Source organism: Mesoplodon mirus (genome assembly GCF_964341445.2).
Source record: "Mesoplodon mirus genome assembly, chromosome: 3".
NCBI lineage: Eukaryota > Metazoa > Chordata > Mammalia > Artiodactyla > Ziphiidae > Mesoplodon > Mesoplodon mirus.
Genome location: NC_138978.1, coordinates 108,151,984 through 108,168,421, shown reverse-complemented (window position 1 = coordinate 108,168,421; position 16,438 = coordinate 108,151,984). Strand labels below are relative to the sequence as shown.

Here is a 16,438-nt window from a genome sequence, read left to right as displayed (position 1 = left end):
CTCCCAGGACATCCTGTGAGAACGTGCTGTCAGTACAGTGTTCTCAGCTACAGGCAGTTAATCAAAGAAGGCTCCCTGGGGGAGATGGGCCAGGCCAGTGTCGTCCTGATTTCTCAACCACTGTCATATGGAGAACTAGCTATGAACTCTATGAACTCCTGGCCAGGTGTTTTTTTTTTTTTTTGCGGTACGCGGGCCTTTCACTGCTGTGGCCTCTCCCGCTGCGGAGCACAGGCTCCAGACACTCAGGCTCAGCGGCCATGGCTCACGGGCCCAGCCGCTCCGCGGCATGTGGGATCCTCCCAGACCGGGGCACGAACCCGCGTCCCCTGCACCGGCAGGCGGACTCCCAACCACTGCACCACCAGGGAAGCCCCTGGCCAGGGGCTTGTCTGTCACAGGTCTGTCCTGGAAGGTGCCAACCATTTATCCTGTTCAGCTTCAGCTGCCCCAGGGACATCAGACAGCACACAGGTTCCTTTGTCTTTGAAGGGCAGCCCTAAGGCAGGACAGCTGTTGGCTGGCCAGTATTCAAGCCCCAGTCTTTTAGCCCCTGGGGTTTACTGTGGCCACTTCTCCTGTCCGTCCCAGGCTCTCCTCAGATAATGAGCCTTTCCTGAAGCTCATAAAACTTTAGCTATTCAGCAAGGCTGAAAGGAAGAATCTAAAGACCCAACTCCTGCCTAAAAATCAGCAATTTACACAGGCACTGTCAACTAGCTTCTTGCCTTGTTTGGATTGCCTTCAGTCACCTCCTGTCATAAAACTTGGACAAATTTGGTGAAGTCGTTTCTTGCTTTGCTAGCATGACTATGTGACTCTTCATACTGTCTCCAGAATGGCCACTAGGTTGTAGTGTCAGGCCTCAGAGCTGTTTTGCGGCCTCAGCACACCCAGTCCTTAGCAGTGATACCTGGACTTGTAGCTTCAGCTTCTCCCTCCTTGTCCTAAAAGCTCTTTTCTGACTCTCTAGTTTCAGTGCTGTGGAAAAGAAAGCTCTGAACAGGTCCAACCGACCTGCCCAAAGGAGCTCCTAGGACACAAGGTAAGCTTCTCTACCAGGTTCCTATCCTGCCTGTGGTGTTAAGATGGTTCTTGCCCTCGGGGTGGAGGGGTGATTCTGGGAGGCCCTCTGCCAGTGGCTTCTAGCCTCAGCTTTATTCTATGCAGAATAAGTGAAGCAATGATGAGTCCCAGTCTCCTGGTACCCTGGGGAATAATGGTGTGCTGACTTGCCAGTAATGATGCAAATGCAGTGGCATTAATTAAGCTCACCAGGACCAGAGGTATGCACCCTAAGGATGTTGCCCTGTACCCTTCCATGGGTGTCATCGCACTGATAAATGCTTCCTTTATTAAGTGCTGCGTGGCAGGCACTATGCCAGGTTCTGGAAACTCTAAGGTGAAAAACACACGGTCCCTGCCTCAGTGGCCTCACAGACTAGTCAAGGGAGCTGATGCTCAGCAGAGCACAGTATCTGTACAGAATACAGTGGAGTCAGGAAAGCTTGCAGAGGATGGATCCTTGAGCCAAGTTTTGACAAAGGAAGGTCATTCCAGGCCCAGAAAGCAGCAAGAACAGAAGCATGAAACTCCAGGACTGAAGGAGAATAGGGAGTCCAGAGGGAATGGTGAGGGACATTTTTGAAAAGGCAGGCAATGGCATGGTTTTATACCTGGAAGTTTGGAGAAGCCGTTGCTTTTAGCAGAGGATTAACATAATCCGTTTTGCATTGTAGAAAGAGCACTCAGGCTGCTGGGTGTGACTGGTAGAACAGAAGGCTGGAGACCAATGGAGGGAGGCTGCTTAGGTGGCACTTATGTTTTTCCTGGTGAGAGAGGATGAAGAGCTAGAGCAAGTCACATACCGTGGGGAGGGAGAGGAAGCGACAGATACAGAGACGTCCAGGGGTAGAATCAACAGGCACAGGTGACTGACTGGGTGTGAGTGGGGAGTGAAAGGGAGGAAGCTAAGACTTCAGATGCCTGCTTGGCTACAGAGAAGGAGAGGCTGAGTGTGTAGGAAGGAAAGGAGGTAAGTGACAGCACAGGCTTCCTGAGGAGATGAGAGAATAATATCCAGAGCCAGTAAAGGTGTTGACTTTCAACAGAGCAGGGCACTTCTTTGGCTTTAATGAGAAGGAAGTAAGAAGCAGTGTGCCTTTCTCATCTGCATGCTCACTGCCTACAGCAGTACCTGCCAACGGATGAATGGAGTGTGTAAGTTTATAGGTGCAGGTGAGGAAGGTTGGAAGAATTTCTATGGCTTGACTCCAATAAGTAAGGGAGCCACTATCTAGAGCAGTGGTTCTCAACTTTTACCAGAATGTATTGTAATTATTTTTGTGAGTCTGTGTCCTTCTCTAAACTATGAGCTCCCTGAGGGCAAAAGTAACCATGTCTTATTTTCTCCATATCCACCATGCCATTCTGGTGACTAAATGCAAGGCAGATGCTCAAGAAATATTTGTTGAATGAATGAATGATGAATGAATGAAGTATGACAGGAGATGTGAGGATAGCAGTAAGAGTTTCATATAGCTTAGGTGGATATCAGAGAGAGATGACCACTGACAAGTAAAAGGACCTGGGCAGCCTAAGGACAAAATTGGGTTGAGAGAATACCTCTGTATTTAAGAGGACCAAGTAGAAGTTGGAGAAACTAATTGCAATTACAAGTGATCTGTTCTGCCCCCTGTCCAATATTCCTCCATCCGTGAAGGTTCTTTGGATCTACACTGCACAAGTCTCTATGGGACACAGATGAAAGAATAGGGCCACCCAGCCCAGCCACCATAGAGGAGAACAGTCCTCCAGCCCCCAATACTTGGCTTTCCTTTGTTAAATTTGAACCTATACAGACTTTATAGCTTCTTACTAGGTGATGCCTATCTTGCATAGTACATTGGACTAAGTATGTAGAAAGTCTTTTAAACTATAAATGACAATCCAAAAGCAAGGGGCTATTATTTTGGGGATATTTTACTTTTTTTTTATTTGCTGAAAGTAAGAAGAGGCCCCAAATTTTTAATGCCTCAGGTCCCAGAATAGCTTCGTCCAGCCAGATTTCAGGGCTTTGAAGCAGCCATTGGCCTAAATAGGAAAATTCCACCAAAAGGAGAGTATTATCATTTTTCCCCCAACAACATTTTTGCTCTAAAGTTATCAGAGTGATATCTGGGAGGAATGGTTTAAATATGAACAGAAGCGGACATGGGTTAACTCTCACAGGATGCTCTGTAGAGAAGGAAAGGATTGGATCAGGGTGATGATTCACACATACCATCAGCTGTTATTCCTGACTTTTTCTTTTCCAAAACAGAATTGCATTGATGAAATTGAGAGCATAATCAGTGTTAAGCTCCAGCTCATCGGAATTGTCGGTATTGGAATCGCAGGTCTCACGGTAAGAAAGTTCCAGAACATACCTCTTTGACCCCTAAGAAGCCTTGAACTTTTGTATGTTATTTCTCTTCAAGTGTGATATGGCAGTATCTTAGGAGAGATTTTTCATAAAAGACAAAGATGTTTTTGACAGAATATCTAAGAACAAAGCTAATTAGATACATCAATACTTAGTTCTCTCAAATATGATACAAATTTCAATTTTAAGCTAATTATGACTTTGAGTTTATCATTGCAATAACTTCCCATTTTAAAGTCACCAAGCTTAAACTAGACGAGTGATTTTTAATTCTGGGTCTCTTCCTTTGTTAGATATTTAAGATAACATAGATTAAACTCTCTCACCTATGATTTGCAGAGGTAGCACAGTGTAGTGATTAACAGTGCAAACTCTGGCATCACACTACCTGGATTCAACTGCTAGCTCCACTACTTACAAACCCTGGGATCACTGGAAAGTTTCTTAATTTCTCTATGTCTCAGTTCCCTCATCTGAAAAATAGGGATTTTAATATACCAACCTCAGAAAATTGTTGTGACAATTAAGTGGGATAATACATATAAAGTATTATTAGGAATTAATTCATATAAAGGGTCTGGAACATAGCACTCAATAAATGCTAGCTCTACATAGAATCTGAGTGTTCCCAAACCCAGAATCCAGGCAAACTATATATGGAAGTGTGAAGCATAGTGCATACTTGCACCTGTAGGTAGCTCAGTACTTCTAAAGTACAAAAGAAGAGTGTGAAAGAGTTCATAGGGGCAGAAGGCTATGGTAAGTGTAGCAAGAGATGACACTGGAGAGGGTTATGAGAGTCCACATAATTGTGTTCTTTGTGTGACTTTTTGATAGGTTGGGCTTTATCCTTAAGGTAGAGGGGAGCCACCCAGGTTTGGAAGGACCTGGAGTGCAGTATGGAGATAAAGTTGGAGGGAAGTAAGATTGGAGTCAGGTAAGCCCATAAAGAGGTGATTCCCATTGTCCGGGGCTGAGTGATAATAGCTAATGCTAAGATAGTACTTACCCTCTAGCCCTCCTATGTAGATTAATTTATGGCCTAAGCTGAGGCAGGGGCAATGGAATTGTGAGGAAATCAATGAATTGGCAGTTCTCAGGGGACACAATCATCTTCCCTCCTTTCTGTATTTAGAGCACAGAGGGCTGGGGCAGTGGGTGAAAATACTATGCTGAGGACTTCCCAATCCAGGGGCTTCTCTCAGGGCCTCCCCACCCGCCCTGGGTCTAGCCTGATGGCCAGTCTGCGGCTTCCCAAGGACAATTCTGAGGCAGAATATTTGAAAATGTTCTGCATTAACAGAGTTATCAAATAGACCCTCACAACAATTCTACAATCTCAAGGAATGAGCATTCCAGAAGTGGTCACCCCTGACTCATGACAGTGGCAGGATGAGTTTCTTTCTGAGGGGATCCCTTTAGGTACAACGAGGTCTAAGCAGGAGTTGCATCCAACCTTACAACCACGGAAAAGGGGAAGGCCCTGTGTTGGCCATCTTGACTCAGAAGAAACGCCCAAAGTTTCTTCTTTAATTCTTTTCTTCATAAGGTAAGAGTTTCACAATATAATCAGTTAACAAAATGTCCATTAGGTGTCTCCCCTGCCACACACTGATACTGAGTTCTGTCAGCCAGAAGCTTGGAGCCCTGATCCCAGCTATACCCTTAAGTCTGCCCCTTCCCTTCCAATAATTGATAACACATGCCTTTTTAAATTCAGCATTTACAGATCCTAGTCTAATGTAGGATGGGATTGAGGAGAGAATCAGAGAGTTATGGTACTGATTTCTTTGAACAAACATTGATAGTAGTCTATAAACAACGCACCTACAGATAACATATCATAGGCTCTGCAAAATTAATAGGAGAAGTGATTGAGGACAAGAAGGATTTTTTGGCAGCCTTCTATTCAAACCATTTAAGTAGCTATTAATTTTGTTAAATATTTGGCTTTTCAAAGAAGCATCCAAGTGGTAGAAGATGTCAGTAATACCATAGTACAAACACCTCAACTTATGCTTTGGTAAAATTATTGAGTTAAATAATAAAGCATCATGTACACTTAAAAATGGACTGGGGGGCTTCCCTGGTGGCACAGTGGTTGAGAGTCCGCCTGCTGATGCAGGGGACACGGGTTCGTGCCCCGGTCCAGGAAGATCCACATGCTGCGGATCGGCTAGGCCCGTGAGCCATGGCTGCTGAGCCTGCGCTTCCGGAGCCTGTGCTCCACAACAGGAGAGGCCACAACAGTGAGAGGCCCGCGTAACACAAAAAATAAAATAAAATAAAATGGACTGGGAATGAAGATATGCTCCACTTTTTAATATGTGGTCGCTGTTGCAAAAATTCAAAGCTTTGCCAGCAATAGAAAACTATTTAGACCACAAGTGTATTTAAACAACAAGTGGTTACAAACACATTTTCCAAAATAAAAATATAAATGAGAGAGATTGGTTCAAGATGGTGGAGTAGAAGGACATGCACTCACCCCCTCTTGCAAGAGCACTGGAATCACAACAAACTGCTGAACAGTCATTGACAGGAGACACTGGAACTCACCAAAAAAGATACCCCACATCCAAAGACAAAGGAGAAGCTACAATGAGATGGTAGTAGGGGCGCAGTCACAGTAAAATCAAATCCCATAACTGCTGGGTGGGTGACTCACAAACTGGAGAACACTTATACCACAGAAGTCCACCCACTGGAGTGAAGGTTCTGAGCCCCACGTCAGGCTTCCCAACCTGGCAGCCCGGCAATGGGAGAAGGAATTCCTAGAGAATCAGACTTTGAAGACTAGCGGGATTTCATTGCAGGACTTCAACAGGACTGGGGTAAACAGAGACTCCACTCTTGGAGGGCACACACAAAGTAGTGTGCACATTGGGACCCAGGGGAAGGAGCAGTGACCCCATAGGAGACTGAACCAGACCTACCTGCTAGTGTTGGAGGGTCTCCTGCAGAGGCAGGGGGTGGCTGTGGCTCACCGTGAGGACAAGGACACTGGCAGCAGAAGTTCTGGGAAGTACTCATTGGCATGAGCCCTCCCAGAGTCCGCCATTAGCCCCACCAAAGAGCTGGGTAGGCTCCAGTATTGGGTCACCTCAGGCCAAACAACCAACAGGGAGGGAACCCAGCCCCACCCATCAGCAGACAAGCAGATTAAAGTTTTACTGAGCTCTGCCCACCAGAGCAATACCAAGCTCTACCTACCACCAGTCCCTCCCATCAGGAGACTTGCACAAGCCTCTTAGATAGCCTCATCCACCAGAGGGCAGACAGCAGAAGCAAGAAGAACTACAATCCTGCAGCCTGTGGAACAAAAACCACATTCACAGAAAGATACAGAAGACGAAAAGGCAGAGGGCTATGTACCAGATAAAGGAACAAGATAAAACCCCAGAAAAACAACTAAATGAAGTGGAGATAGGCAACCTTCCAGAAAAAGAATTCAGAATAATGATAGTGAAGATGATCCAGGACCTCAGAAGAAGAATGGAGGCAAAGACTGAGAAGATGCAAGAAATGTTTAACAAAGACCTAGAAGAATTAAAGAACAAACACCTAGAAGGATTAAAGAACAAGCAAACAGAGATGAACAATACAGTAACTGAAATGAAAACTGCACTTGAAGGAATCAATAGCAGAATAACTGAGGCAGAAGAACAGATAAATGACCTGGAAGACAGAATGGTGGAATTCACTGCTGCAGAACAGAATAAAGAAAAAAGAATGAAAAGAAATGAAGACAGCCTAAGAGACCTCTGGGACAACATTAAACGCAACAACATTCGCATTATAGGGGTCCCAGGAGGAGAAGAAAGAGAGAAAGGACCCGAGAAAATATTTGAAGAGATTATAGTCGAAAAATTCCATGGGAATTGGGAAAGGAAATAGCCACCCAAGTCCAGGAAGTGCAGAGAGTCCCAGGCAGGATAAACCCAAGGAGAAACATGCCGAGACACATAGTAATCAAATTGACAAAAATTAAAGACAAAGAAAAATTATTGAAAGTAACAAGGGAAAAATGACAAATAACATACAAGGGAACTCCCATAAGGTTAACAGCTGATTTCTTAGCAGAAACTCTACAAGCCAGAAGGGAGTGGCATGACATATTTAAAGTAATGAAGAGGAAGAACCTACAACCAAGATTACTCTACCCGGCAAGGATCTCATTCAGATTCGATGGAGAAATCAAAAGTTTTACAGACAAGCAAAAGCTAAGAGAATTCAGCACCACCAAACCAGCTCTACAACAAATGCTAAAGGAACTTCTCTAAGTGGCAAACACAAAAGAAGAAAAGCACCTACAAAAACAAACCCATAACAATTAAGAAAATGGTAATAGGAACATACATATAGATAATTGCCTTAAATGTGAATGGATTAAATGCTCCAATCAAAAGACACAGGCTCACTGAATGGATACAAAAACAAGACCCATATATATGCTGTCTACAAGAGACCCACTTCAGACCTAGGGATACATACAGACTGAAAGTGAGGGGATGGAAAAAGATATTCCATGCAAATGGAAACCAAAAGAACGCTAGAGTAGCAATACTCATATCAGATAAAATAGACTTTAAAATAAAGAATGTTACAAGAGACAAAGAAGGACACTACATAATGATCAAGGGATCAATCTGAGAAGAAGATATAGCAATTATAAATATATATGCACCCAACATAGGAGCACCTCAATACATAAGGCAACTGCTGACAGCTATAAAGGAGGAAATCAACAGTAACATGATAATAGTGGGGGACTTTAACACCTCACTTACACCAATGGACAGATCATCCAGACAGAAAATTAATAAGGAAACAGAAGCTTTAAGTGACACAATAGACCAGATAGATTTAATTGATATTTATAGGACATTCCATCCAAAAACATCAGCACATGTAACATTCTCCAGGATTGATCACATCTTGAGTCACAAATCAAGCCTTGGTAAATTTAAGAAAATTGAAATCATATCAAGCATATTTTCTGACCACAGCACTATGAGATTAGAAATCAATTACAGAGAAAAAAATGTAAAAAACACAAACACATGGAGGCTAAACTTTACATTACTAAATAACCAAGAGATGACTGAAGAAATCAAAGAGGAAATAAAAAAATACCTAGAGACAAATGACAAGGAAAACACGACCATCCAAAACCTATGGGATGCAGCAAAAGCAGTTCTAAGAGGGAAGTTTATAGCAATACAAGCCTACCTCAAGACACAAGAAAAGTCTCAAATAAACAATCTAACCTTACACCTAAAGGAACTAGAGAAAGAAGAACAAACAAAACCCAAAGTTACTAGAAGGAAAGAAATCATAAAGATCAGATCAGAAATAAATGAAAAAGAAATGAAGAAAAAAATAGCAAAGATCAATAAAACTAAAAGCTGGTTCTTTGAGAAGATAAACAAAATTGATAAACCATTAGCCAGACTCATCAAGAAAAAGAGGGAGAGGACTCAAATCAATAAAATTAGAAATGAAAGAGGAGAAGTTACAACAGACACCGCAGAAATACAAAGCATCCAAGAGACTACTACAAGGAATTCTATGCCAATAAAATGGACAACCTGGAAGAAATGGACAAATTCTTAGAAAGGTGTAACCTTCCACGACTGAACCAGGAAGAAATAGAAAATATGAACAGACCAATCACAAGTAATGAAATTGAAACTGTGATTTAAAATCTTCAAACAAACAAAAGTCCAGGACAAGATGGCTTCACAGGTGAATTCTATCAAATATTTTGAGAGGAGCTAATACCCATGCTTCTCAAATTCTTCCAAAAAATTGAAGAGGAAGGAACACTCCCAAACTGATTCTATGAGGCCACCATCACCTTGATACCAAAACCAGACAAAGATACTACAAAAAAAGAAAATTCCAGACCCATATCACTGATGAATATAGATGCAAAACTCCTCAATAAAATACTAGCAAACAGAATCCAACAACACATTAAAAGGATCATACACCATGATCAAGTGGGATTTATCCCAGGGATGCAAGGATTCTTCAATATACGCAAATCAATCAATGTGATACACCATCTATTAACAAATTGAAGAATAAAAACAATATGATCATCTCAATAGATGCAGAAAAAGCTTTTGACAAAATTCAACACCCATTTATGATAAAAACTCTCCAGAAAGTGGGCATAGAGGGAACCTACCTCAATATAATAAAGGCCATATACTACAAACCTATAGCTAACATCATTCTTAATGGTTAAAAACTGAAAGCATTTCCTCTAAGATCAGGAACAAGACAAGGATATCCACTCTGTCCATACTGGACAGCTACATGTAAAAGAATGAAATTAGAACACTCCCTAACACCATACACAAAAATAAACTCAAAATGGATTAGAGACCTAAATGTAAGACCGGATATTATCAAACTCTTAGAGGACAACATAGGAAGAGCACTGACATAAATCACAGCAAGGTCTTTTTTGATCCACCTCCGAGAATAATGGAAATAAAAACAAAAATAAACAAATGGGACCTAATGAAACTTAGAAGCTTTTGCACAGCAAAGGAAACTACAAACAAGATTAAAAGACAACCCTCAGAATGGGAAAAAATATTTGCAAACGAATCAATGGACAAAGGATTAATCTCCAAAATATATAAACAGCTCATGCAGCTCAATATTGAAAAAACAAACAACCCAATCCAAAAATGGGCAGAAGACCTAAATAGACATTTCTCCAAAGAAGACATACAGCTGGCCAAGAAGCACATGAAAAGCTACTCAACATCACTAATTATTAGAGAAATGCAAATCAAAACTACAATGAGGTATCACCTCACACCAGTTAGAATATGTGCATCATCAGAAAATCTACAAACAACAGATGCTGGAGAGGGTGCGGAGAAAAGGGAACCCTCTTGCACTGTTGGTGGGAATGTAAATTGATACAGCCACTATGGAGAACAGTATGGAGTTTCCTTAAAAAACTAAAAATAGAATTAGCATATGACCCAGTGATCCCACTACTGGGCATATACCCAGAGAAAACTTAATTCAAAAAGACACGTGCACCCCAATGTTCATTGCAGCACTATTTACAATAGCCAGAACATGGAAGCAACCTAAATGCCCATCAACAGACGAATGGATAAAGAAGATATGGTACGTATATACAATAGAATATTACTCAGCCATAAAAAGGAATGAAATTGGGTCATTTGTAGAGACATGGATAGATCTAGAGACTGTCATACAGAGTGAAGTAAGTCAGAAAGAGAAAAACAAATACCGTATACTAACGCATATATGTGGAACCTAGAAAAATGGTACAGATGAACCGGTTTGCAGGGCAGAAATTGAGACACAGATGTAGAGAACAAATGTATGCACACCAAGGGGGGAAAGTGGCGGGGTGGGGCAGGGGTGTGATGAATTGGGAGATTGGGTTTGACATGTATACACTGATGTGTATAAAATGGATGACTAATAAGAACCTTCTGTGTAAAAAAAAATAAAATTCAGAATTTCAAAAAAATTATATATATAAATTAGATTTGGGATTAACCTGAAATATAAAATTCTAAAACCAGTAGTGTATCAGTCTTTTATAATTATTAAGAACTGCCCTATAAGCTAGAAATAGAGTCCTTTTCTTAAAGCAGAGTCATGCTATTTTTTAACAATAATAAAATAGGAATGTATTTTAAGCAGCTATCGGAAGTCTTTAACCAGTAGCCATAATTAAGTAGTACATATAAAAGTGCCACTTATATTCAGTAATTATTGGTTATAATTATTTGTTAACTTGAGTTAATCATGCAAGCAGTTTGCTGGCTTTTTTTAAATCAATTTTCATCATTTGAAAGTCATTAATAAATGGTTCCTTCTGTTTCAGATCTTTGGCATGATATTCAGCATGGTCCTTTGCTGTGCGATACGAAATTCACGAGATGTCATATGAAGCTTCTTCTACATGAAAATTGTAATCTAGAGCATACAAATGTCACAGGAGCTGTCTCCTGGCTCATTTTTAATATTCAAAGGACATTCGAAGGATCTAAAATAATTTGCTGTTAATTGTACATTTGCACATGTATGTATGTTTGGCTCATTACTGGTTTACCCCTTGAGTGAATGCCTATGTATGTTGACTGAAGCATATTCATGTGTGATCTGCATGTTTCTGGTATATGCATAATGAAATCTGTTTGCTGGGAATTCCTGATTCTTGTTATGTGAGAGAAACACATATTTAACTCTCAGAAAAAGATCAAAAAGCTTTGATAAACTTTAAAAACTTTGTTATTTAGGAAAAAAATATGATAGTGGGTCAGTTTCTCAGACTCTAGCCATAGGAAGTTAGATACAGAGAATTCAGGGATTTCTAGTTTATGGAAGTAATAAGCTACAGGAATTGAGACATCATGGTGCAGTGTTAAAAGTAACTGTGTTTGGGTTAGGTGTAAGGGTTTCCTGGGATTTTTTTTAATATACATACTCTCCCCAGAATTTAGGGCTAAACACATCTGTAAAACTAAATATAGCTTTTGGAAAATCTAATTTGACTAAGTCAGACTTTCCTAGTATTTAAAAAACAAAACAAAACAAAAAAAATCTTGCTCTGGAAAGAGGTGTCACACAAACAATCACATGCCCTATAAAACTGAGAGTTTTTAGGACTAGAAAGAAAATCTTTTAACAACTTTTTAAGGAAATATTTTTGTTCTTATATAAAGACATTTAAATATTGCTTTATGACTTTCCTTTTCTGACTCTTCTCTGAACTACTGTAACCCCCACATACACAAAAGAGCTTTTATCTCCAACTTTTCTGTGTTTCTTCAGATGTAAGCATAGAAAGACTAAAGCAAGAGATCTGGCAGTTGCAAATTGTGGGAAATAGAATTTTTACTGGCACTGTATCTTTGAAATACCTCATAACTTGAGTTTACATATTTTCCTAATTTTTTGGTATTTTTCTTATTTATTCACCTAGAGAATTCTTCTTTATAGATTAAGAACTACAGTTTTCGGCACTTAAAATATACTATATCATGAGCATCCTTAGCCAAACCAAAATAAAGAAAAACATCCTCTCCTAGTTTTGTGCACACAACAGAGACAAGCTAAGGAAACAAAAATACACACACAACAGAAATATGTTCCTTCTGTGCAGTCTCCTATAAAAATAAAATGTTTGTGTTCCTTATGGTCTTGATGCTTCATTGTAATCCCAAATTTACAATCTAAATTGACATATACGTCCATTTTTAAATAGCAACTTGGTACATTTAGCAAATCATGGATTTTTTAAAATTACATTTTAAAAGGCCACACAAAAATGAAAGTATGGGGGACTTTTGGAAACCCCCAAGTAAGTTTATACTCATGTGAGAACACAAGTCTTTGGGTCTGCACTAAAGGAGAGTGTGCACTCCGAGAAAGTTTTACAAAACATTTTGCTGAGAACACGTAACCATTTGAAGTAATCTCACTCCCATAGGGAACCACATTTCTCCTGCCATACTTGCTACTGCTACTAACTGTGGAGGAAGATTTCTAGAAAAAAAGCCAGACTGGAAGCAAGCCAAAAATTTAATTGTGCATGGCTACTTTGCTGTGTCTGTAGCTAACAGAAAGATTATTTTAAGAAACTCACTTCATGAAATAGATCTTTTTACCCTGGTAGTTGAGAAGTAGAACTTTTTAAGTAAAGAACAAAAAGCCACCATCTCTCTTGGTGGCTTATTTCACCTGTCTGCCTGAAGACAGGAAACAGGCTTAAGGGCATACTTAGGTTTCCTCCAGCTCAGAATCTTCTGGGATTCAACAAAAGTGAGTTTCATTCTATATCTGAATTAACCTTAAAGAAGTCTAGCTAAAAGTGGAAGAGTAGAGATTTGTTCCATATGTAATTAAAGTGTGACTTTTGGGAGTAATTTTTCTAAAATATGTGCCATGAGTAAAATTAGAGAATTTCATCTCTGAGTGAGGGTAGAATTATATACATATATATCTTGAATCTACATATGCATCTTGAATATATATACATATATAACTTGAACATATGTATATGTGTGTGTGTATATATATGTATATACACACACACACATACATATATACATATATGTGTACAAATATATACACACACGTATAAAGTTTTGATTATATCTGTTTACCTGAACTAATTTGAGATCAGGCCCAAAGATTTTCTTAAATGTATGGTGCCAAGGCACAGAATTAAAACTTCTTGATGAAATATTTTAAGTTATTTCAAATTAAATTTTCTATGTACCAGAATTTCTTGTTTGATTTATCTTAAAATCCTGTTATATCTTTATACACACTCATTCAACTTATCTAAATGCCTAACTATCAATCAACCCAAATAATATGGTGAAAAAGGAGAGTAGTAACCTTTCTATAGTGTTACTAATAGGAGCTGGGCTTAAAAACAACACTCTAACAAAGTTATTGCATATAGTTATATTTCAATTAATATTATTTCACCTGAATTACACCTCTTTTCCCCAGAGTAGCTCCTTTGTCATCCATAGTACAACCTGTAAAATTACACACTGATACAGAGGCCAGTGTAACCGCCCTTGCAGTCACCAATGACAGGTGCTCTCCTTTCCCCTGTGAGCAGTGCCAGTAGGTTTGGCGTGGTGAGAATGAGGCTCCTAGAAAGATGGCAGTGAAGGAGATAGCATATTTTCCCTTCTAAAGTAAGTTTATCAGAGATTAAAAAGAAGAGACCCCCACCGTGTCATGGGTAAAATGTGGTTTCCATGGCCCCAAGGGCAACCCCTTGATTTCAGCAGCCCCATTTTCCCCACCCCTAGGAGGGAGCACTAATGAATGCTTGAAGCTAGTCACTTAACTACATCATCTTAGTTTGGCCTCATCAAAATCAAATTTGTGTTAAGGTATATTTTAAGACAGACAAATGGTTTCTATTTTCTTTCAACATGACTTTTTTCTTCTATAAAATGTACTTGTAAGGTACTGTATGTAGGTGTCTTTTGAAAGGTAAAAAGACTACAATGCAAAATGTTATTAATCATTTTGTTGGTTTTCTCATTTTAACAACAACCACTAAATACATTTCAGGAATCCACTATTCAGATGGCTATCTCCTGGGGACATGGAATACATGAAGAATAGAAGTAATATGTCCTGAATGTTGCAAAGCAAAATCTATGCTGATTTCACAAAGTTTTTAGCTAATATGCCAGAAACACTTCCAAAATTTTCATGTTGTTTTTGTTTTTGTCCTGTATAATTTATGATGGTTTTACTTATATTAAATAGAAGAAATTTAAATTAAATTAAAAGAAATAACCAACAAAGTGCCTAGCATGCCTGGCACTAATGAATATTATTACCTATTGTTACAATTATTATGTTTATGAGTTTTTGTTAATTATAAATCAAACGTGTAATTGTGTATAACTAAAGATACTTCTGCATGATACCAAATACCTATTTGAACACCTTCATTTGCTGAATTAATGAATAGTTTTTTATATATTTCCCAATTCTATTTTAATTTAAAGACTACGTATCAAGAGCCATAGCTACAGTTCCTATATTTTTCTCTGGGCCTGCTCTGCCTTGTAAGATGCAACCCATTCTAATATTAGAATTGTTTTCTTACTTTGTTTTGGAACTACTATTTTGTACACTTGAAAAAACTCTTTATAAGAATGCTGATATGCTAAGATGAACAAGACAAGTCTCTGTCCCCAAGGAGGTTAGAGTGGAAAAAAGGCAAGTATAATTACCATGAGGTAAGTGCTATGATAATCATTAACCTGGAGTGGATCCATTCAGCCTTGGGAAGGATGGTCAGAGGAAAGAGGTTTCCTGAATTTTGAAGTCACCAAACTGAGTCCTGAAGAACCCATACAAATGAGTCAAGTAAAAAGAAATAGAGGTAGAAAAGAAAAGGGGATTACTGAGGAACAGTATGAAGAAGGCCCTGAAACAGAGAAAGCATGGAAACATTCAAAGAGGGAAGGTCAAGAACTGAGTTGATAAAGGGCCCTGTTAAACTGTGCTAAGAAGTCTTAGGTTTGTACAGAGGTCCTTGGGAAATTTTTAAACAAAATCAAATTAATTTGATTAATTGACTTAATCAAATTAATTTTTACAAAATCAAATTTCAGCCTTTTAAAGATTACTCAGCTTTAGTATAAACAATGATTGGAGGGCAAAGGCCAGGGTCATGAGGATTTCTAACTAATGAAATGCAAATTCTACCAAGAAGTAGTAGACAGATGCAAGAGAAATTGAGGGAAAGAGGAACCTAGAGTCATGCCTAGGTTTCTTGGCAGCTGGAAGATAGTGGTGTACAGGAGGAAAAGCAGATTGTACTGATGATGCAAGTTGGAGATGACTACAGGACATCCAAGAGGATATATAAACAGGCACTGGATACACGACTCTGAAGCTCAGGAAAGAAGTCTAGACTAGAATTGTAGTTGAGGAATCTGCAACATAAAAGTAGTAATGCCCAGATTTGAACAATATGAGCCACCTCTCATATTTAAGATCTCAGTGATAAAGTTTAAAAATTATAATCTCCTACTCTAGTAAGATAAAAGCCCCAAACAATTCTTTACTCCCCATGCATTTCTTAATCTCAGACTGGAGTGTCTCTTAGCTACCTGCATTCCTTCGATAGCTGCCATCTAAACTGTCTTTTAATGCAATGAGTGTAATTCCTTAGGACAACCAAGGTTGAATGAATACAAATTGAAGTTTCTCATATGCTCTACATTTAACAGTGTCCACAAGGTCAACAGGACACATAAGATTATCACAACACTAGCCCTTCCTTCACAAAGTTTATAACCTTCACCCCTACAGCACCAAGAAAATTACATTCCCAGAAGGAAGTATAGTCCAGAACTATATTACTGTTGCCTGCTAAACACCATAGCATAGATTTTGAGTCATCTTAGAGAAAAGGTGTATGAAGGCATGACAGGAGAAAATGTTGACTTCAGC

At 39.3% G+C, this 16,438-nt stretch overlaps 1 protein-coding gene across 2 annotated transcripts in view; it reads left to right on the top strand.

Moving 5' to 3' along the window:
* The window catches only part of TSPAN2 (tetraspanin 2), a 42,804-nt gene extending 27,899 nt beyond the window's left edge, over positions 1–14,905 (top strand). The window contains exons 6-9 of one of the 2 annotated variants that reach the window (XR_014293260.1): positions 974–1,045; positions 3,323–3,406; positions 11,319–11,516; positions 14,537–14,905. Coding sequence is in view for 1 of the 2 variants with exons in the window: in XM_082611997.1 (XP_082468123.1) it covers positions 974–1,045; positions 3,323–3,406; positions 11,319–11,384 (222 nt within the window). In the remaining variant the exon portion in view is untranslated. Of the gene's footprint in view, positions 1–973; positions 1,046–3,322; positions 3,407–11,318 lie in introns of both variants that reach the window. The other variant, XM_082611997.1, reaches the window with a different exon arrangement.
* The last annotated feature ends 1,533 nt before the right edge of the window (positions 14,906–16,438 follow it).